Raw genomic sequence first — 23,821 nt, forward strand, 5'->3', positions numbered from 1 at the left:
TGGGAGCTGTAGCCAGAAGGTGATGTCCAGCCATCAATATGAGCTTTCAGTGAAACCAAGGACTTCAGATCCATAGGCCCCTTAGGCTCACTGCCACCTTCCAGGGAACACCTTACCTATTGATGTTCATATTGCAGTGGTTCACAGACAGGGTATTATTGGCAGATGCAGCCAGTCTCAAAGAGCTTTCTTTCTCTACCTGGGCCTTCTTCACCTCCCTGTAGTCGTCTTCGTTGTCACACTGCAGAGGAATAAGCAAAAGCCAATCAACTTTGGACTAGGCATGGTCACTGTGACAAAACAAGGGCTCTGGGGAGATCTGCTCACCTGGCTTCTCTGGAGAATTGGTTGATCAGCCACGTCTCTGGCATAGGCCTCTAAGGCATCTCCTCCATGAACAAGGAGGAACCTCTGAGGCTTACTATCAACAGCTTTATTCATTTAATTTTGTTTTATTGTATTTTGTGCTGGTCCTGGGGTCTCAACTCAGGGCCTGGGCACTGTTCCTGAGGTTTTTTTTTTTTTTTTTTTTTTTTTTGCTCAAGGCTAGGACTCTACCACTTGAGCCACAGCTTCACTTCCGGCTTTTTGGTGGTTAAATGGAAACAGGAGTCTCTCGGATTTGTCTGTCTGGGCTGGCTTTGAACTGTAGTCATTAGATCTCAGCCTCCTGATTACTAGGGTGAGCCATGGGCATCTATGTCTGTTCTCAGCTTATTGAAAGAAAAGGCATGATGTCAAGATCAAAATTTGGAAGGGAACATTTTGAATTATAAAAGCTGCTTAGAATTTAGCATTCCAACATGTGTTCTGAATTCACACTGTAACCTCAGCATCATGTCCTAGCTTTTCTTGGTATTATAATAAAGCATAAAGAGATGTATGTTCTCTATTTTGTTAGGGTGATAGTGGTGGCAGTGTAGACCTTTTTACTTTGAAAATCATACCTTCTGTGAACAGCAAGCAGACATTGTTATCTTTTTGTGCCTTAATTCTGGTTCCCAGTTCCTAGCCTGTGGCTTCTTAGAATTCTGAAAATACCTTTGTATAAGACCTGGATTGGATTCTTATTGCCATTGTGTTTAATTTTAGACTATGTCAAAGTGCAATACAAATCACTCCACAAAATACCACTTCCTGGAAGAAAGTAGGAGCCAGTCTTGTGTGGGTCCTCAGGGATATGGGTGGTATTTTTCAGGAGACAGTGAGACAGAGAGACTCTGACTTTCTTTCTAGCACAATGAGACTGTTTCATACCACCTCTGCCACAGAATACCCCAGATGATCATATGGTAATAGTGGTCTATGAATGCTCCAAACCAAACTCATCGGTTCTTATTGAGACCTGACATCTCTGGCAGCCAGGTACAATGTCTCAGCTCCAGCATTTAGCATTTAAATTTTAATGCCAGGATACTGAGTAATGAAAACTGTGAAAATGTACTTTCACTTTTCTATGTTTGTGTTTACTGATGATTTGCCCAGTTTCCTGAGTAGAGCAGTGTCACACAATATAAATGACATTTTATAATGAAAATAAAAAGAAAAAATAGAAAAAAGAAATCTGGATGCAGGTGGCTCAAATCTGTAACCTTACCTACTCAGGAGGCTGAGATTTGAGGATTGTGGTTTGAAGCTAGTCTGGCAAGATAAATTGGAGAGACTCTTAACCTCCAATTACCCAGCAAAAAGCTGGAAGTGGAGGTGTGGCTCAAGTGGTAGAGCACCATCCTTGAGTAAAAAAGCGAAGCAAGGGTATGAGGCAGTGAGTTGCAGCCCCAGTACCAAAAAATTAACAATACAACTATTTCAATACAGAATATTATAAACCTTACATGTTTGTCTGTACATCTTTCCCTCTCTATATCTATTCATGTATCTATGTGCATCTCTAGGTGTGTTTAATTAAATTTATATAGTGATACGTATTTCCAATCTATCCACATGTATCATTATTGTTATTTTTTTTAATTGGTCATGGGGCTTGAACTCTGGGCCTGGGCCCTGTCCCTGAGCTCTTCAGCTCAAGGCTAGTGCTCTACCACTTGAGCTAGCGCCACTTCCGGATTTCTGGTGGTTAACTGGAAATAACAGTTTCATGGACTTTTGTACCCAGGCTGGCTTTGGACGGTGAAATCCTCAGATTTCAGCCTCCTGAGTAGCTAGGATTACAGGTGTGAGGCCCAGTTGCCTGGCCCCATGTGTAGTTAGCACAGTTCTTATATATCTATAGACTATGCATTTCTATCAGTCTGCACGTCTCTCCCTCAGGGTAATATCTATTCTCACTTCTACAAGACTAACCAGCTGGTTGACTGAACAGAAATTAAGCACCAAGAGGTAATGAGAAAGGCAGAGTATATACTGGAAAACAGGAGGAAAGATGAACAAGGGAGAAGTGAGCTTGCTGTGTTCTGAGATTGCACTGGTTTATTGTGTGAACATGACAACACACAAAGATGTCACCATTTTTTTTTTTGTTGCCAGTCCTGGGCTTGAGCACTGTCCTTGGACTTTCTCAAGGCTAGAGCTCTACCACTTGAGCCTCAGCACCACTTCCGGCTTTTTTCTATGCATGTGGTACCAAGGAATCGAACCCGGGTCTTCATGTATGCTAGGCAAGCACTCTACCATTAGGCCAAACTCACGGCCCCAGATGTCACCATTTTATAGATGAAGAATCTTACAAATTTCTCTGCTGATGGATTGCTTTTATGCCATAGTATGACTGTATGCTTTCCCCATACACACTTTCAGAGATGAGGAATTCTTTCATCTTGGCCAGGAAAAGCCCTGCTCTCAGCTAGGTGTTTGGCTTAGAGGTAGAGTGCTTATCTAGCATGCATGAAGCCCCAGGTTTGATTCCTTGGTTTCACATACATAGAAAGAGCTGGAAGTGGTAGGACACTAGCCTTGAGCAAAAAAAAAAAAAAGTGGCCAAGGACAGTGCCCAGGCCCTGAGTTTAAGCCCTGCTCTCTAGCTGCTCTTCATCAAGGATTCAACCTTATGTAACCAGTCCTACTTATCTATTGACTGTCCTTTGGAAACCACATAAACCTTAGAATGGCATCTTAATTCAGCATTCCAGGCCTCGGTTACACAAATGTCTCATGTCCTCAAGCCCTGTTCACAGCCCTTCTTCATCTTGAAGCCTTCCTCGATCAACACTACTGGAAGTAACTTAAGACTTAAAGATACCATAGGCTGCTTCAAGCCTAGGAGATGCCAGTATTCATTGCCTGTCCCAATGACAGCCTTAAACCCCATTGACTTCTTAAGTGGATGAATGACTCTCTTCCCTTTCAGCAAGAACAGGGCTCACCCCACATTCAGCCTTTTCATATATCTAGCATTCAGCTTGTAAATACACTCAACAAATCTGTTTGTGACTTTTGCACATTTAACTGAGATTATGGGTTTTTTTTTTTTTGCCAGTCCTGGGCTTGAGCTCTGGGCCTGAGCACTGTACTTGGGTTTTCTCTAGGCTAGAGCTCTACCACTTGAACTACAGCACCATTTCTGGCATTTTTTAATGTATGTGGTACTGAGGACTCGAACCCAGGTCTTTGTGCCTGCTAGGCAAGCACTCTACCACTAGGCCAAACTCCCCGCCCCAGATTATGTCTTTTTTTTGTTGTTATCTCTGAGATTATGTCTTGTGGGAGGGAGTTAGGCTGGGTCCCTATTGTTTTGGCGCCACCTTGCTTCTGAGATTATGTCTTTTGAGCATTTCCAGTGGTATCTACATATAAGAAGTAGCAGGCAATTGTTTAAACACACATGAAACTCCTGCTGTTACCTTCAGTCCAGACCAGCGGCCCATCTGTGCTCTACCCCTTGCCCTCAAGTTAAATAAAATCCCCACCCCCTGGCCCTGGCCCTCAGCTTACCTTGCGTTTCCTCTTGGATTTTGGCAAAGTCTTTTCTGCCTGAGTGTCTAGTGTGTGGCTGGGTGGTGCGCTCTCCCCGTCTTTGGCTGCTGGAGCACTCAAGACCCCTGGTTCCTGGGGAAGGTGTTCTGGGATCCTGGACAGGAGAGTCAAGTCAATTTTGACCCAAAGAGACCTGACCTCATCACTGTCCTTCAGGGGTGAGAGAAGTTCGTTGCGGCCGAAGGGGACCAGCGTGTAGAACTGTTCCTCCAGCTCCTTGGCGATGTCACTGGTAGTCCTGGCGTTGATGGAGCCTACTGGTGCCCGGGAGCCACTGCCAGCGCTGACACTGTTGGCAGTATCCTTCAGTCTCTGGTCACTCCCGGAGGTGGCAGCAGTGGCCACCGTCTGCGCTTTGGCTAGAGGGTACTCCTCCTGCTCGGACTCCAGGTCCGAGTCGGAGGAGGAAGATGAGGAGGAAGACTCTGTCTCGATAAATTCCTTGGATTTGGGGATGATTCTGCTCAGTCCCCGGGTGCGCCGCTTCTCACAGGCCACGGAGGAGCGCAGCTCCTTGCGGTGGCTTGTTCTGGTGTTGCCACAGGTCTTGGTTTTGGTAGGCTCTGGAGGGGCCACCACACTCGCCCCCAGGGTGTCTGTGCCCGTAGGCTCCTCTGACCGGTGGCAGTTGGCACTGTCCCCTGCAGAGGTCCGTTCTGTGCGCCTGGTGGGCTTCTTGCCCACAGATCTTCGGGTGGGCGCCGGTGTGCTCTCCACTGGTCCACTGGGCACTGTAGGTGGTGGAGGGGCAGCAGTGGTCACCGCCACAGCTACAGCTGCAGGTGGGGACTTCTGCTTCACCCCTTTGTTCCCAGGGGCCTTGTTGGCTGTCCTTGGCCTCTGTTCCTCCTTGCAGGCAGTCTTGATTTCCTTTTCTCTCAGGCTGGGTTGGCAAACGTCGGGAAGTTTCCCACAGTCCTGCGCATCCTCTTTCACCGGGGTGTAGTATTGATTGCTCTCTGGCCCGTGGCTTTCATTTTGGATTAGAATTGGAGGCTTGTGGGGATTAACTTTATTTAGCCATTTATCCAGCTGCCACTTGTTAGAGGATGCTGGTTCAGCCTGAAAGCAGGAGACCAATGACACACGAGACATCTTTTATTATAGGCTCACTTAAAAGGGGCCTAGCTATTTTTATCTTGACCTGTCTCTTCCTATATGAGTAAAACATGACAGAGCTGCAAGCAAAGGGGAAATGGAAGCCGTAGGTGTGTGTGCCAGCCCTCTTTCGGCTTTCAGGATGCCGGGTGGGTGCTGGTCTCACCAGTCCTGACACAATGCCACCACAGCATTTCCAAGTCCACTTGATTAAAAAAAAAAGAGCACAACACTGTTTCAGCAGAGCCCCACTTTGGAGTGTTAAACAATACAGATACACAATGTACAAGTATAATTATACCTACCTGAATAAATTTGACATTCCATGGAACTTGACTAAAGAGTAATTCTCTGGAGGCACAAAGCCTTAAAGCAGACATTTACTTATTCACTTTTGCAGTGCTGTAGTTTGAGCTTAAGGCTTCATATTAGTTCAGCTAGTGTTCCACCACTTGAGCTATGCCTCAAGTCCTGCTTTTTTTTTTTGCTGGATATTTTGGAGATGGAGTCTCACAGACTTTCCTGTCCTAGCTGGCCTTCAACTTCTATCCTCCATATCTTAGCCTTCTGAGTAACTAGGATTATACACATGAGCCACTGGCATTTCATATTTGTTTATTTATTTTTGGTAAGATTAAGAACTGGGGGAAATCCAAGCATCTCTGATCTCAAAGAATAACCATATGACTTATGTGGAGATGATACATAGAGGATGGAGGGAATTTAACATCAGAAGCAAAACTTTGGGAAGGTGGCTCATTTAGCCAAAAATCTATGTTTCAGAGGGACTTGGGGTACCCTGTACACTTTGGTAGTGGGACTTGGTTAGTCTACCTGCTTCTGCTTTATCAGATTTGTTCAGCCATGGAGGTGATGGAAAGCTTTCCTGCAGGCAGTTTTGTTAACTTAAGAGCAAATCATGGATATCACTGGTTTTAAAACTCTGGTCCATAGATTTTAGTGAGGTGAGGGAATAATGACTGCTCTGAAACAATAGCCATGTTGTAGAGATGTGAACTTCTGGGAAAAGGCCAAGATTCTGAGTTGACTTTAAGGATTTATGCTTAAGAGATAGGTTAGAAACAGTAACAGGGACTACATACTGCTTCCTAAAGTCCATTTATCTACCATCATGATTGTTAGTAGAAAAGAGGTGTATTGGGAGATGGAGAACTTTAGCCAGTTTTTTTTTAATTGGTGACCATAAGTGAGATGAGGAAAAGCCATTCTGTGGGATCCAGGGGAGGAACTTTCCTTGTGGAAGCTCCCTCCTCTCTGAATTCTTAGCATCTGACTCTCAGGGTAGGGCCAGATACCAGCCTAGAACAAGAAGGCTTGGCTTAGTTTCTTTATTGGGTGGCAGGAGGGTGAGGAGGAGTAGGCAGCAGAAGTATGTGTGCCCTTTGGATCAAACTCAGAGCTTCTTGCAATTAATCTGCCACTGAGTAACAACCCCATCTACTTAGCTTCCTATTTAGACTTGACCAGTTCAAGTCTAGAGCCAGAGCCAATTAAGTTTGTGGTGGGAGAAAAAAAATTTTTAATGTAAGAAATTCCAAAAGCTGCCCTTGATGGTTCAAGATCTGATTTTCAACAGCGCAGTCTGTATTAAGTGCCCAGCTTTGGGCTTTGAGTGTAGTCACAGATCTAAGAGGGGTAAGGAATTGCTGTGTCTGAGATATTAGGGTGCTAGTTGAAGCTAGGGGAGTGGGGATGATTCAGGGGATGGGATGCCTCTGTTGGGTCAAAGAGGGCAGAGCTAGGTGGAACTGGCCATATTGTGTGGCTGCGAGACAATCAGAACTGTGGTGGAGACCATAGACACACTGAGTGTTGCTCCCAATAGATGAGTGTCTGGTGACACCCTGTGACACAAAGTTCAATTAAGACCATAATATGGATTTAGAAGAGTCATTCTGAAACACAGAGGGAGGAGTGATGATACCTTTGGGCCCCTTGGCTTTTTTACTTAAGTTTGTTTTCATGCTACAAAAAACCTTACCCAAAACAAAAAACAAAACATAGGGCTTCAGAGCAAAATGCCCCAAACAAAAAGATGTATCTCTTGAATTTCCTATATCTGAAATGCTTGGGACCAGAAATGTTTTTGATTTTAGACTTAAAAAATTTTGGCTGGGCACACTGGCTCATGCCTGTAATCCTAGCTACTTCGGAGGCTGAGATATGATGATTGTGGTTCAAAGCCAGGCCGTGCATTAAAAGTCCATGAGACTCTTATCTCCAATTAACCACTAGAAAACTGGAAGTAGAATTGTGGCTCAAGGGGTAGGGTGGTAGCCTTGAGCTAAAGAGTTCAGGGCAGTGCCCAGGCCCAGAGTTCAAGCCCCATGACCAAAATAAATTTTTTTTGGACACTGCATATCTATCTATCTATCTATCTATCTATCTATCTATCTATCTATCATCTATCTATCTATCTATCCATCTATCTATCTTGAGATGGCTTAGGGTAGTACTCAGTCTAATTAAAATTTTCTTTTACGTTTCATATACACTTTGTACATATACCCAGGGGACAATACTGGATAATATTGCTGGTAATTTTGTGCATGAAACGAAGTATCATGGTCTGGGATTTTCTGCTGCTGGCTTCCTGTCATCCAAGTTTCAGATTTGGGGCATTTCAGATTTGGTTAGGGATGTTTAATCTGCCTTTTTTTGGTGTGTGAGCCACTGAGTTGAAGGATGTAATTCTTCAGAGAGAGGGAAGACAGTGTGACCTTAGGTGCATATATAGTGAGGTCTGCAGGGGCAGACTGCATACTACAGCAAGCAGGCAGTGGGGAGACAGACATAGTTCCTGCCCAGGGGCACCTCCTGAGGTTACCACCTGAAAGATGATTTGGCAGCTTCCAATTTTGTCCTCCCATTCCTTTTCATCCCTACCATATTATGGGAGAGAGAGGCAGCACCTTTGGCTGGGCCTCAACTTCCTCAGAGAATTGGGATCTGGCATACGGGCCTGTAGGTAAAAGGACGTGGAGAAGGGGGCACACACTGGGATAGGGCTCATAGATGCTCACTAGAGCAGCACCTATCTCCTTGACCACTACGTTTAACACAGCTCTCTTCCATCCAAAACCTTCCATATCTCCTGTCTCCTATGTGAGAGAACATGGAAGTTGTAGCCAAAGCATAGATGCATATAGAAAAAGACACAGAAACTTGCTAGTGGGAGCATAAATAGTGAAGAGCAGAATACATTTAGGATGGGTCATTTTTTGCTGCACTTCATAGTAGAACAAATCAGGATGAAGTGCCATTTTCAACACACCACTAAATCACAGTCCATTTCTCAAGGATCTGCAACCACCGTTACCTCTCAAACAAAATCCAAATTCCCATGGCTGGCATTAAAGGGCTATCATCCTCTAACCATTTTTCATTGCCTGAATACCTATAATATGCCTCCAATTTTACATATACCAACTAATTTTTTTTTGCCAGTCTTGGGCTTGGGCTCAGGGCCTGAGCACCGTCCTTGGACTTTCTCAAGGCCAGAGCTCTACCACTTGAGCCTTAGCACCACTTCCAGCTTTTTTCCATGTATGTGGACCACTAGGCCAAACTCCCGGCCCACCAACTAATTTTTATGGGTAAGGAATAGTACCTTCCCAAATGTGTAGATGAAGAACTGAGAGGTTAGGTGACATATCCAAATCTACATCGGAGCCAGGCTTCAGTAATACTAAACTCATACTTTCTAAGGTTTAAAGACCAAATTCTCTGCCCTATTTGTCTCCCATGATCTCTCCTTCTTCTATTGTGTTGCTTCATAAAAGGATACCTCATTCCTTTGAGAAATGTCAGTGTTTGTTACAGATAATTGTGTGTGGGGAGGGCAGCTGATAGACAGGGCCTGGGTACTGTCTCTGAGCAATTTTGTTTAAGGCTAACATTCTACTGTTTTGAGGCACAGTTCCACTTCTGGCTTTTTTGGGTAGTTAATTGGAGATAAAATCATCATGGGCTTTCCTGTCCAGGCTGGCTTTGAACTGTGATCATCAGATCTTAGCCTCCTGAGCAGCTAGGATTAAAGTCCTGGCTGGTTTTGACTGTCAACCTGAGTGGATGGAGAGGCACCTAGGAGACTGGTAAAGCATACCTCTGGGTGTGTCTGTAAGAATATTTCCAGAGAGGATTAACTAAAAGTGGGTAACTGTTTACCATGTGGGTGGCATCATCCCATAAACTGAGGTACTAGAGAAAAAAAATGAGAAAAAGGAGAAAGCCTGTGAACACAGGCCATTCTCTCTGGACGCTATGATGTGACCTGCTCTGTTTGGCCACATCATCCCTGCCATGATAACTGAAGCCCTGAAACTGTGAGCACAATTAGTGCTGCCTCCTTTTTTTCCTCTATGGTAACTGGTCACAGCAATGAGTAACAATAACATAGTCCTCAGGCTAAAATGATAGTATTAGACCTAATTTCATAGATAACACCCAAACAATGCTTGTTACTTTCTAATACATTCAATAGCACATACATTTATTATTTATTTTGTTTTATTTGAGACAGAGTCTTGCTGTATGTAGCCTAGGCTGATCTCAAATTCATGGTCTTTCTGCCTCCGTCTTTCCAGAGCTGGGATTACAGGTATGTGCTACCACATGTGGGCACACATCTTTTAATGTTTGTTTTAGATTCATACGCGTGTGTGTGTGTGTGTATATATATATATATATATATATCTTATACACACATATGTCTTATATCTTTAACAAAGTCCAACACTTCTTTTAGACTAAGGCCAGATCTCTGTTTTTCTTATTCCTTTGATGTTCCACACTAGGTCTGTGAGGTCAATTGTTCTACCTCTGCTCAAGATGAATGACCTGTCACTCAAACTAGGTCCTTGCAGGATAGCAATATCTACCATTCTGGGGAGGAGGCAATTGTGGTCAGGGAAGCTGAAATAATGGCTGAGTTGTATCTCAGGAAGAAAACTCAGAGCTTTAGCCCTTAACCTACCACCATGCACTGGCAATGTCCCAGGTCCTGAGTTGTCCACACAGAATTCAGCCCAGTGGTTTTATGGCTTGCTACTTTACTATGTTCCATTACAAATCCTTCCTGACTAATCTCTCTGATTCATCCAGAACCTCTCCTCACATCCCAGCCTCATCTAAATCCTTGCTGAGCCCTATGTCATAAACCTTAGAGGCTCACTGTACCAACAGAGATATGTACCATGCTTACGCTAATTTTAAGGGTGATACAGTGCAACATTTTCTAAGATGTGCTTTTAGTTAATATATGCATTGGAGAAAGTTTGCCATGGTCAATCTACATGGCAAATGCTAAAATGGGAAATGTAGTTTACTTGAGCAGTATTAGGGTTGTTCTGTGTGAAGAAATGAGGTCTATTTTATTCTTGGTGTGACAAGTCAGGTAGGAAGTCAGTATGTCTTCCTCCCCTTCCTCTCTCTCTTTCTCTCTCTTTCTCCCCTCTTTCTTTCTCTCTTTCCCTTCTCTCTTTTTCTCTTCCCCCTCACCCCGTCCTGGACAGTCTCGTGCTGGGTGAGGAAAACCCATGCTCTGGTGTTAAGTTTTCCAGCTGTATGGGAAGGCATCTTGCCCTGGGGAAGTATGAGGGACTACAATGCTAGGAAATGTTCTGAGATAAAACTTAAAGGAGCCAGGCACTGGTTGTTAAAATCCTAGCTATTCAGAAGGCTGAAATCTAGATGATTGTGATTTGAATTCAGCCTGCAAAGAAAAGTCCTTTAGACTTCCATCTTCAACTTAATAAGCAAAAATCTGTTTTGGAGACATGACTTAAGTAGTAGAATGTCAGCCAAACAAGTAAACTGACCAAGCTTTAAGCTCTGGGTTTTTGTGGGTACCCACAAAAATCCAAACATGTAAGTGGAAAAAAAGAGGCTAAGAACAACATAGTTCATATCAGACTCTAGAGAGAGGATTCACAGCCATAGAAATGTTGACAGAGGCTCTCCCTGTCAGCTTGTAAAAGTGGCCTTACCATACTCTAGTGATTCATGTAAAATCAATATGAAACTATGAGCAGTGACGAGAAAACCCAGGTGTCCTGGAATATGAATACCTCCTACTTCCATGACAGGAGGCTCTGGAGGGGAAGTGAAGATCGGGGGCATTTTGCTTCAGGGCAGTCCAAGTCAGTTGGAGGGATAGAGTGTGAGATGTGTGCTGGTCAGGAGCTAGCTGTCATGTGGGACTCAGAGTCACTGGTCTCCCTACTCTGCAAGGCAACCTAGGTCAGCTCCGTCAAGGTGGTACACAGAGGTATGAAGGATGAGCAGAATCTTGCTGCTTTCTAATCTTGTGATTTTTTTTTTTTAGTCTGCAAACTTATTTCCTTCTTAATGTTTCTCTTGGGGAAAACATGAAAAGAATCTGACTTCTATTCTAACCAATGCTTCTCTTTTCAATGGAAGGAATAAGATAAAGAATGGTGATCATGTCACTTCTATATGGAGAAGCCAGAAGGTGAAAACCTCAGGTTTCTCTCAGGAACTTAAATTTCCAGAGCTTCTTTAGCAGACTTGTGATCCCTTTCCTTAGCCAGAGGCCTGAAAAATGTTGAAGAAGTGGCAAAAAAGCCTCTTCTCATCCCCAGAGCTCTGGGATTTGTGATGATCACAGTGACTGTTAGAAAGAACTCAAAGTGCTTTGTAACTGGACTGATTTTAGCCACGATCCCAGCCAAATCCACAGCTCTAGGGTTACTTTACAGCTTGAAAACAAGACTCAATAGTGGTTAATTTAATCTGCAAATTCACCACAAAGAAGAGCCTGGACATAGGAGTCTTCTCAAGTATATACCTCTTTATCCATCCCCAATCTTGCTCTTGCAGTGTCTCTGGGACTCAGTTATTTCTTATAACTAAATATTATGATTTCTCAACCAATAATAGTTTTATAAAAGCCTGCCTACCTAGTCTACTTATTTTATTTCATGTCTCTATTTTTCTCCTTTAAATGATCCCAATAGAATGTTAGCACCATGAAGATGGAGTATTTTCTTCAAGGCACACCAAGTCTGTGTTTGTGCACAAGCACTTGTAGAGTGGACACTAAATGAATGAATGAATGACAAGGAAGGAATAATACTTTAGCTTCCAAGAAAAGCCAGGGTCAAAATAAATGGTTACTGTTAAGGGCTTGCATCTTATGTGACAGATAGGGACAAGTAAGTAGGTAGATAGATAGAGAGGCAGGAACTTCGTAGAAAAGAGAAAAACGCTGGAGAGAATGCTTATTTCGGGAGGAGTGAAAAAGGTGCTGAAGAGAAAAGGAGAGGTGCAGGAAAATAAAAATGGTAGAAGTTTATGAGCCACTGTGTGAACTTCACATGAAGTCATGTTCTCATAGGCTACATCTGAATCACAGGTACATAGCTGCACACAGGTGTTGTTTGGACTCACAGGGTGCCCCCAACTTATGGCTGTGGTTTGCAGGAAGGATTTGGTTTCTAATCAGAGTCCACTTAGAATTTGGTTCCACAAATGGTGCAGAAGATCATAGGTTAAAAAAAAATCAAACCCTACAATCCCTGGTGATGTCCAATGTTTATACTCTCAGGGAGGAAACTGCATCTTATTCTTTTTTTTTTAATTCTCTTTAGAAACCAAGACCTCTTGTTATGGTCCTGCAGATGAGAAAAGTTTACTCTGGGCTCTCACCCAAGAATCCTCATGCTCTGTTTACTATTTAATCCCCCTTTCCACTTTAGAGTAGAAATAGCAATCGCTTTTATTGGTACCTTGTAATGTGTTTATACGAGGTACCTAAATCATCCTAATAGATACTGATCATGGCTGTAAAAGATTTCATTATTATTTGTAGGGAGATGCTAATTTCCCCTTTTATATTTTCTCAAAGAAAACAGTTAAGAAGGTTTTATTAATATTTATAGCCCTTGTTCATCTGATCCATGGTGGGGTGGAAAAAAAAGGTAAGATTCTAAGCATGTCTAATGCATAAAATTCCTTTCCCTTTGATTTATGGGTGGTCACACTCTCCAGGGGGGAGCTTGCCTGTCTGGTTATTGCCTCAGCTGACCCCGAGGGAGACCCGATCCATAGGTTATTTCCCATTAGTGATGTTTATAGCATATGTGGAAATTTCTAGAAGTCAAACAGATTTTTCAGACAGTGAAAGAAGATGCTTTGTACTTCAAAGGAAGTGGTGTCCTTAGGAGACTGGTAGGAGGGAACACAATCTGGATAATGTGAGCCCCAAATCTAACAGGCTCTGAGGTCTGTGACCAAGTAGGGAGCAGACAAGGTGAGAACCAGGACGGGGAGCTTGCTGGCATTGGGGGGAGGGGGTGAAGTTTGGCTTACCTCAGGGCTGGAGAAATGGGGGGGCTTGCTGCCCTCACTCTCACTGGAGCTGCTCTCGGTCTCAGAGTCGGATCCAGAGCTGCTTTCTGAGTCGCTGGAGGAGCTGCTGCTGCTGCTGCTGCTGCCGCTGCTGCTGCCCTTGCTGGACAGCACGGAGCCTCTGCAGTTGGTCTGCTGGACCACAGTGCTGCCAGTCCATCGCCACCCCCCCCCCAGGAAGGAAAGGAAAGGAAAGCCAAGTGAGCAAACAGGAAACACCAGCAGGCTGCCAGACCAGAAAAGGAAAGGGGGGGTGGAGGGTGGGGGAAGTCTGCACTCTGTCAGCCAGGATCTGGACTTCAGGAGCAAACACCAGGGTCAAAGGCAGCTGGATGGTTACACAGAATTAGACCCAGTAATCAGGGTGACAATGAGAGTTGGTTGGTTCTCCTTGATAACTAGGTGGTTAAATGCCTGAGAGCTTTAAGGAGGAAGGCAGTATAATATATCAGTAGCGGTTTTACACCACTGTTGTTTTTTTCATATATTTTTATTGTAATTAATAGAAAGGTTATATTATATTCACCAGATAGAAGGTGCATTATTTCACATACATTGATACCCTTTCTCATGTACCACTGTTGTTTTGAAGATGGCCTATCAATGTGACCTAGACTCCAGTCATCGATACAAATGCAAGAAAATTCCCAAAGCCTAAAATATTTTGGCAAGTGTCAAGAGACTTTGCTTTATTTCTGCCACAGAAGAAAAGGAAGTATGATGGATGGCAAAGTTTAGGAAGAGGGCTGTAAGAAGACCCTTTATACAATGCTCTGCTTTGAACTTTCATGGTCTGCTGGAAGGTCCCACAGAATTTGGGATTGTCAAAACTAAACTCTTGCTTTGCTCCTTTTCCTGCCTAAAGAGTCCAATGCTGTATTATTATAGGAGCTGGCATAATATGCGAAGAGCAACCTTCCTTTTAGTCTTTTTCTAAATAACGGGATATCCTTCCGTTATATATTCCAGACTTCAAAAATCCAACCCCAATGTTCACGAAACAGTATTTCAAATTTAAACTCAGTGTTTATATACATGCCACAGAGTCTTTATACAGTCAAACAGGACAGGAAAAATATTGGTCAATGCTTTCCAATGGTAATTCATTAACCACAAAATTTCAAATAACGCCCACACCCATCCAAAGAGTGTTTAAGTCAAAAGGAAATTTTCAGTACTCATATTCCTTAATTAATGGAACTAAGACACACCTGGATGGGTTCTTTTGAGGTTAAACTCTAAACCCAGAAACTCCTGGTCACTGCTTGCTGCTTCCAATTGTGAACTTTATTGGGGCCGAGCAATAGTGAAGGTCATCGGGGAGCTTGTTAGGGTTTATGGTCTCAAGTGCAAAGCAGCTGGACATGGTAAAGAACCCTTTCACCTATTCCTTAAATCATGACATATGCTTTGCCCAAGGGCAGGCTCTCATAAATCCAGGGTGTGGGGGCTGGGAGGGAAGTGATACTTATTTAAGTCTTTGTTCTTCTTATAAAAGCCATAAGACAAGAAACTATCTTGTAGGGAATCGGGCCAAAAAAATCACCCTTTAAAAAGGACAGAGTTAGGGAAAAGAGGAGTTTGAATATAACCTTCCTTAGTGGTTTTTATTTCTTTCCATTGATATCATGGCACATACCCACTGTCTGACAAAATTCTTCAACATCAGACAATATCTGCAGCTATTTCATTTATGTCTGGTATAGAAGGAGGAACGCAAGATCCCATGACAAGGGGTAGTTCATGCTGAAGGGGACGTGGTATTTATTTCTTGTGAATGAAAATTAATCTTCTGCTGGTTGGATGGATATGGTTACAATCAATGCAAAAAATATGTCTATATGAACATACACACACACACACACACACACACACACACACACACACACACACACACAGACTAAATTCCAAACCTGAGCATCTGGGATCTATGTTTAATATGTTGGTAGATCCCTAAAATATCAGGGGCAAAAACACACACACACATACAAAACCCCCAAACAACATATGGCCTAAAGACTTCTTGGTACAAGACTGGTGGGAAAAAGTTAGGACCAGTGGCTCATACCTGTAATCCTAGCTACCCAAGATTATCTGAGGAGTATGGTCCGTAGTTCAGCCAAATCAGAGAGTCTCTGATCTTTAATTAATAAACAAAAGACTTGAAGTTGAGCTGTGGCTCAAGGACAGAGCACTAGCCTTGAATAATAAAGCTTACGGACAGCACATAAGCTCTGAGTTCAAGCTTCAGGATTGGTACAGGTGCATTCATGGGAAAGCCTGCAAATATGTGTGCATACCCATAGAGACAGAAATAGGAAAGAGCTGTATTTTCTTTCTACCTAGGAACAGGAGGGCACATATTGAAGATCAGAAAATTAAGATATACAAATAACATTTTGATTAGCTTTACAAAATGATGATCAATGTTCTCATCACTACAGTCTATCTGCTTGCACTTGTATACTAAGGGACAAGAAATTATTTTGTTCTGTGGGCACCTAGGGCTCTGTGTGACCAGCAGAAGCTATTACATGTGTGGAATTCCCTGTATCCTTCACTACAAAATGAAAACTGTCTTATGAAAAGTAGCACTTTAATTTTTATGAAAATGCACATTGTACAGTTGTCCTGTTACCTTCTTTTAATGACTACTGTCCTAAATTAAAGAGAGTTACCAGCCCAAGGAGACAGAATCTCCAACCTGAAGTAGACTGGCAGAAAAGCTTTATACTTCTGTGTTTTTCTTCGTTAGATTGGGAAACTGACTTAAAATCACAGCCATACTTATTACTTGTTTTAGAAACAGCTGAAATTCAGAGCCCCAAATCTGCATGTTTCTTCATGCTGAATTGGAAGGAGTTGAAAGGATCATAACATCTTTGGATCAAGATTGAATATACAGACAATTCTTAGTTTACTGTGGTACAAAAGCATTATGTATTCAGTAGAAACTACACTGAATTTAGTGTAGATCTTTCCCTAGGCATGCAGTCGTAGGCAGTGGCAGTGGGCCAGCTACACTTTTGGCAGCTACATAATTGTGAGGGGAAACAACGGAGACTCTTCAGTGTGCTGAGATGTTTGGTATATTATCTGGGTTAAATGCACTTTCAATCTATTATGTTTTGGACTTCTGATAAGTTTATCTTGACAGAGTCCAATTTTGAGTTGAAGAACATCTGGTATTTGTTTCACTATGAGTAGAGAGAATGTAGCTAGAAAAAAGATCAGTGTTAAGGGCAGGCAGGCTTGCCCAGAGGCCTCTGTTGGCCAGCTGTGAGATCAGGAGATCCATTCACTTATTCTCACATCCATGAAGGCCTCTCTACTGACTAATTTTTTTGTTTGTCAGTCCTTGGGCGTTCTCAAGACTAGTGCTCTACCATTTGAGCCACAGTGCCACTTCCGGCTCTTTCTATGTATGTGGCACCAAGGAATTGAATCCCGGTCTTCCTGCATGCTAGGCAAGCACTCCATCACTAGACCAAACTCCCAGCCCCTCTACCGACTAATTTTTATACAGGTCTTTTAGGACATGCAATTATCTTGTCCTCAGTATGTTTGCACTGAGGGCATGTAGGTGTGTGTTGCTTCTGTTGGGCAGCAGCAACTGTGAGGGAAGAATGAGAAAGCCAGGGTGGTCTGCCCCAAAGGAATAGATCCCTTACTAACAGAAATAAGGTTTCAAAGTGTCCAGAAGACAGAAAAGCACATATCAGAAAGACCTACTGAAAGAAGACTGTAGGATGTATATAGTTAAAATTACAAGATGGCTGGGCACTGGTGGCTCATGCTTATAATCTTACTCAGAGGGTTGTGGTTCAAAGCCAACCTGGGTAGGAAAGTCTGTGAAACTCTTATCTCTAAACCAAAAAAGCTGGCAGTAAACCTGTGCAAAGTGCTAGCGTGTTAGTTTTCAATAACAAAAAAGAAGCTGAAGGATAGCACCCAGGCTCAAAAATTCACACCAAAAAATCAAAATTAAAATAAAAAATAAACCTCAAAACAAAAAACTAAAGTTGAAAATGCTAGTGTTCCAACTAGTTGTCTTGTCGATGCAACAAATAGCTAAATTAACGAAGAGCAATTTTTCTTGAAATGTAACACAGATTAATTGGTATGACAACACAACTTTGAAAGATTTTTTTAGAATACTACCTTACTAGGTTCTGTTCCTACATAATTTTATGAACATGGAGCCAATGGTTGTAAAGACATGAAAATAAGTCTAAGACTATAAAAGTTTTTTTTGTGTGTGTCAGTGGGCATAGATGCCTTTAATTCTAGTAATTGGGAGACTAAGCCAGGAGGATCTGGAGTTTGAGTACAGTCTGGACTACACAGTGAGATCTTGTCTGAAAATACCCAACTCCTCAAGAAAACCCTAACCAAAACAACACAACAAACAAAACACACACGCATTAACTTATTACTGAGTTGATAAATCTTAAAAGAGATCCAACTCCGCAAAAAGATTATAGTCTGTCTTTTCTGATAAAAAAATCTTTTGAACTCTTAGATCTGAACATTTCTTTTCAGAGAATGTTCCTCTACATACAATCTAAATTCCATTTCCTCATTTTAGCACTGCTCTTTGACGGATGGTTGTTGTTTTTGTTATTGGGACTTCCTGAACTGCTCTGCTCCGTTGGTTTTACTAGTGGCCAGAATTAAATACACCTTTCAGAGAGGCCTGACTTCATTCTAGGCCACTAGCAATGTCTCTTTCTTTGACTGTGTTGAGGCATTCTTTTTAGAATTTGGTCCAGGCCAAGTCTGAACAGACTGTAAAAAAAAAGATCTGAAATCGAACTTCCAAATGTTGGATCTTATTGTCTAGGCTTTTCTGCCTGTGGAGCCCAAATAAGTATTTTAAGTTATCCACAGGCTTTCTAGTGACAAATGACTTGAGATTGGGTTCTCTAGTTGGCTGGCATTGAGGGACAGCTATGTTGCTTAGTTTGGTACTATGCACCCCTTGGTAATGTCTGAAGGATAAAAGTTAGCTGATTTCTTTGGCTCCCTTGTCAAAGATTAGGTGGCCATAGGTCTGTGGTTTAATATCTGGGTCCTCAGTTCTATTCCATTGGTCTTCAGGCCTGTTCTTGTGCCAGTACCAAGCTGTTTTGAGAATTATAGCCCTGTAATAGAGTCTAAAGTTTGGAACTGAAATTCCTCCAGCGCTGTTATTTCTGCTAAGAAGTGTTTTTGCTATACGGGGTCTTTTATTATTCCATATGAAATTTTGAATTGCCTCTTCTATTTCTTTAAAGAATGCCATTGGGATATTGATGGGTATTGCGTTGAATTTGTAGATAGCCCTTGGCACACAATCACAATGTTGATTCTTCCAATAAAATAGAATGGAAGAAAGACAGCCTCTTCAACAAATGCTGGCAGAATTGGTTAAGCACCTGCAGAAAACTAAAGTTGGATCCTTCTTTGTCACCTTGCACTAGAATTAACTCCAAATGGATCAAAGACCTGGAGATAAAAGCTGACACACTGAAAACTTTACAGGAAGGAATAGGAGATACACTAGGCCTCCTTGGCACAGGTCGAAACTTTCTTAATAAGGACCAAGAATCACAACAAATCAGAGAAAGGCTGGATAAGTGGGACTGCATTAACTGCAGAGCTTTTGTATGGCAAAGGACATAGCTAGTAAATTAATTAGGAAGCCTACAGAGTGGGAGAAGATCTTCACCAACCAAACAACGGACAAAGGCCTCATATCTAAAATATATCAACAACTCAAAAAATTGAATCACTCCAAAACTAATCTCCAAAATAACACCCATCCCATTAAAAAATGGGCCAAAGACTTAAAGAGAGTCTTCTCTGAAGAAGAAACAAAAATGGCCTATAGACACATGAAGAAATGCTCAACATCTCTGGTCATAAAAGAAATGCAAATCAAAACAACTCTAAGATTCCACCTCACTCCAGTTAGAATGGCCAGGATCAGGAAAACAAATAATAACAGATGCTGGAGGGGATGTGGCCAGGAGGGATTACTACTACACTGTTGGTGGGAGTGCAAACTCATTCAACCACTATGGAAAGCAGTGTGGCAGTGCCTCAAAAGGCTAAACATAGAACTCCCCTATGACCCAGCAATTCCACTACTTGGTATTTACCCAACCATCCAGAAATAAGGGCATACTAAACCCACTAGCACAACAATGTTCATTGCAGCACTATTCACCATAGCAAAGATATGGAACCAACCTAGATGTCCCTCAGTTGATGAGTGGATCAACAAGTTGTGGTATTTGTACACAATGGAATTCTATGCTGCTGTCAGAAAGAATGACATTGCCCCATTTGTTAGGAAATGGAAAGACTTAGAAAAAATCATATTAGGTGAAGTAAGCCAGACTCAAAGGAACTTAGGCTCAATGGTTTCCCTCATTCGTCATAATCAGTAGAAACCTTGGTCTCTCCTAGCAGAGATCTGCAATAGAGCAAAATTTTTATACATAAGGCCATATAGTATGAAGCTAATTGAAAGGACCTCCAGGATACTGAAACAAAAGCCATATGAGTGATTGTTGTCCTTAATGTACTATGTTGTCTCTCATCTCCTTTGCTGTCCCTTGGTTATCTCATATTTTTATAGTATCTCACTTTGTTATCTGATATATTGAATTTATTTGTATTTGGTTATTTGAAATTTGATAGGGAAGGGGGGAAAACCAAGACGGGTGGGGGTTGTGTGGGGGAGGGTAATGGGTGCAAAGACATGTGAAAGGGTATCAATGTATGTGAATTAATGCACCTTCTATCTGGCAAATATCATGTAACCCTTTTACTAATTACAATAAAAAAATAAAGAAAAAAAAGTTAGCTGATTTCCCAACATACTGTAAGAACTCAACAAATGGTTCATTTCCAAACTCTCATCAGTGTCCCGGCAACAGTTTTCTTTTATCACGGCATCTCCACTGACAGCAAGTGATCTAAAACTATGTCCTATGTCCACATTAAAAGTGCTGAAAATGATCAAATCTGGTTGGAATGGGTTCAAGCTAATGAAACTATTGGTTCAATATTGACTTGATTTTGTTTGCTCTGACATCCTTCAAAGAATAATTTTTCTAATGTGGTTTTCAGAGTTTCTTATAGTTAGCCTCTTCTCAATGAATCCATTCCTGAACTATGGCTATATTTCTCATCACATGTTGATAATCTCTTTCCCCCACTCCGTCTTTCCCACTCTCCCACTCTCCCTCCCTCCCACCCCATCAGTGTTGGGATTTGAATTTAGGGCCTCAAAATCTTGTGTGATGTTTTTGCTCAAGGCTGGGGCTAGTATTGGTGCCACACTCTGCTTTTTGCGGCTTAGAGATACAAGTCTGGGAGTATGGGGCAGGAATTGGGTCTAGTTATAACCGTGTTTGCCTAGCATGCACAAAGATCTAGGTTCAATTCCTTGGTACCACATACATAGAAAAAGCTGGAAGTGGTATTGTGGCTTAAGGGGTAGAGCTCTAGCCTTGAAAAAGCCCAAGGACAGTGCTCAGGCCCTGAGTTCAAGGCCTGGGCCTGGCAAAAAAAGAAAAAAGAAAGAAAAAAAAAGAAGAGATAGAAGTCTCTCAGATTTGTCTTTCTGGGGCTGCCTTCAAACTGTGACCCTCAGATTTCAGCCTCCTTAGCAGCTAGGATAACAGGTGTGTGAGCCACTGGTGCCCGGTGGGGTTGTCTTGTTAGAACTGGGGTCTTTGCACATGCTACTTTCTGGCCCTTTCTTCTGGTTACTCTTATCTTCCCCCTCATTGTCCAGGACTGAATTTCAATGTCATATCTGTGTTTTGTTTTGATTTTGATTCAGTATATTGACAGTGTATAGTTGGAGTATAATTTTAAAAAATTCTCGGTCAATATGATTTCATTAATGTATTTAGGCTTTTTATTTAAATTTATAAGTTAAATCTGATATGATATTTCTATTTTTAACATAATACATATATCTATATATCTATATATCTATATAGATATTTTGTGGATCATGGGGTTAGGACTCAGTGCCTGGTTGTTGCCCCTGAGCTCTTCAGCTCAAAGCTACCGCCCTATCCTTGAGCCAAGCCCCACTTCCTGTTTTCTAGAGGTTAATTGGAGATAAGAGTCTCAGGTCCTTTTGTGCCCAGGCTGGCTTTGAACCTTGATCCTCAGATCTCAGCCTCCTGAGTAGACAGGATTACAGGCATGCCCCACCATGCCCGGCTAAAATAATATTTTTATTATTTTATATAGGTATACAAAGGTGCTATCATTCAAAAACCAGTTTATGAATGTAATGCATCTTGATTGTGAGGCCTAAATTAATTTTGAAGTTTGATGAACTTCAGTAAAAAGTTATTTCTAAGCAGCCTCCATTCTGCAGAAGTTAAGTCTGAGAAATCCCGTTTCTTCTCAGGAGAACTGTAAGATGCTCCATCAGTTGTTTGCTCAGACAGCTAGCAAGGACATTCAAAGGTCATCTCTAGGACTGCAGCTGTGTCCCACAGCTAGCAAGGTCACCTAAGACTAAACTTCTGTGGGAAACCATAACATAAAAAATTGTGAAATGTCTCTATGTAAAAGTTAACTATAACATGAGGCTGTGAGAATGAAAACTAAAACTTGTTTATTCTGTATTATAAAAGCTGTGCTAATTCTGCACTCAGGGCCTCCAAGTGTCACTGATTTCTAAGGTGTGGAGGACCAAGCTCGAGCTTGCTAATAAACGGCTCTTTGTTGCTTGCATTGGTCATGGACTCTAGTGGGGGATTGAGAACTTTGGGTACAACAGATCAGTGTCACCCCTATCTATATTCTTACCTATCCATCCCAATCCATCTCCTCCCTTACTTTTCTTGAATTTTGTAGTATAAATATATATGTATATGTACATATATATTTGACTGGCATCCTTACCTTTCTTTCACTTTGTTTTTTAATTTTTCTATTTTCTTTTTTTGCCTTTCTAATGCATATTAGAATATGCATTAAATATTATTTTAAAATTTATATTTGCACAGATTTTTGAATATTTTTCTAAATGAATTTTTAGATTTTATATTATACACAATTCATCACAAAATACTGAGATTGTCATTTTTTAGTTTAAGGGAAGCCAGCTGTGTTACATATTTCTTCTACATACATTGAGGACATAAAACAGTATCTCACAGGTTGCTTTAATTATCAAACAAAATTAAAAATTCCACATGGAGAGGAAAATATATTTAATCACACACATATAATATGTATAATCTTTCTATTCTGTTCTTATTTCCTTCATGTATTTCAAGTTTCCTTTTTTTCTTAAAATCATTTCCTTTCTGTCTTTTTCCTTCTTCCCAGCTACTCCTTTAGATTAGATCTGCTGGTGACTAAGGCTGTTAATTTTCTGCCATGTCTTCACTGGCCCTTCAATGATGAAGGCTTTCACTGGATACGGAATTATAGATTAATAGCATTTTCCTGTTAGTCCTTGCACCATGATGTATTACTTCCTTCTGGCCTCACTGGCTTTAGCCTAAAAGGATAAGCTAGAGAATTTTTTTAAACTATTCCCTAGAGATGTCTTAGGGCATTTAAACAGATCAGAATTGCCCATTGTTAGTGGTTTAAAACAACTTAAGCACACACAAAAACCATCTAAATCCCAGAGCCTCTTAAAATGGAAATTCCCTTACAATTATTCCTTGGTTATTCTCTATAAATTTTTATATTGTTTCTGAAAACATCTTCTTTATATTTTAAGTTTATTATAAAAATTAATGTGATAATCACTTAACCAGCTCCTCCAAGTGTGTCTGTTTCATCACTTACATACATAAGGCAGTGAGTACATTTCTTGTTCTCACCCATCCTAAAAGGTAAAGGTGGTGAAGCCAAAAGCAGGGCTGGTCCGGCTACAGAAGAAGCTTAGCATATATTGTTAGTTGGGTCTTGTGCTAGGAATCACAAAATTGAGAACATTTTGACCTTGTTGAGGAAGATGCCTCAAGGTGTGGCACCTAAGCTAAGGGAAGAACAGAGTATCAGATAGTTCTTTTTTTTTATTTTTTATTGTCTGAGTAATGTATAGAAGGATTACAGTTACATTTGTCAGGTGTATCAGACATTTTATGTCATCACAAAAGATACAATCCCAGGAAATGACAAAGTTCTCACAAGGAAACATCTGGGCTCTCTGATATCTGAAATTAATTGTGAAAACGTGAGTCACTAAATTCTTAAGGGCTTGGAAAATGGCTTAATGGTAGAGTGCTTGCCTTGCGTGCACCAAGGCTTGTGTTCAATTCCTAAGTAGCACATAAAGAGAAAATGCCAGAAATGCCACTGTGGCTCAAGTGGTAGAGAAGCTTAGGAACAGTGCCCAGGCCCTGAGTTCAAGCCCTAGGAC

The 23,821-nt window shown here is 41.6% G+C and overlaps 1 protein-coding gene across 2 annotated transcripts in view; it reads right to left on the reverse strand.

Moving 5' to 3' along the window:
- The window catches only part of Aff3 (ALF transcription elongation factor 3), a 539,479-nt gene that overhangs the window by 35,783 nt on the left and 479,875 nt on the right, over nt 1-23,821 (reverse strand). For both annotated transcript variants that reach the window (XM_090336509.1, XM_090336510.1), the window contains 3 exons: nt 13,384-13,570; nt 3,892-4,995; nt 117-241 (listed from right to left, as the gene is read on the reverse strand). In XM_090336509.1, the coding sequence (XP_090192635.1) occupies nt 117-241; nt 3,892-4,995; nt 13,384-13,570 (1,416 nt within the window). The remainder of the gene's footprint in view (nt 1-116; nt 242-3,891; nt 4,996-13,383; nt 13,571-23,821) is intronic.

The sequence above is a fragment of the Megascapheus bottae genome, chromosome 7, assembly GCF_031878675.1.
Source record: "Megascapheus bottae isolate mThoBot1 chromosome 7, mThoBot2.hap1, whole genome shotgun sequence".
NCBI lineage: Eukaryota > Metazoa > Chordata > Mammalia > Rodentia > Geomyidae > Megascapheus > Megascapheus bottae.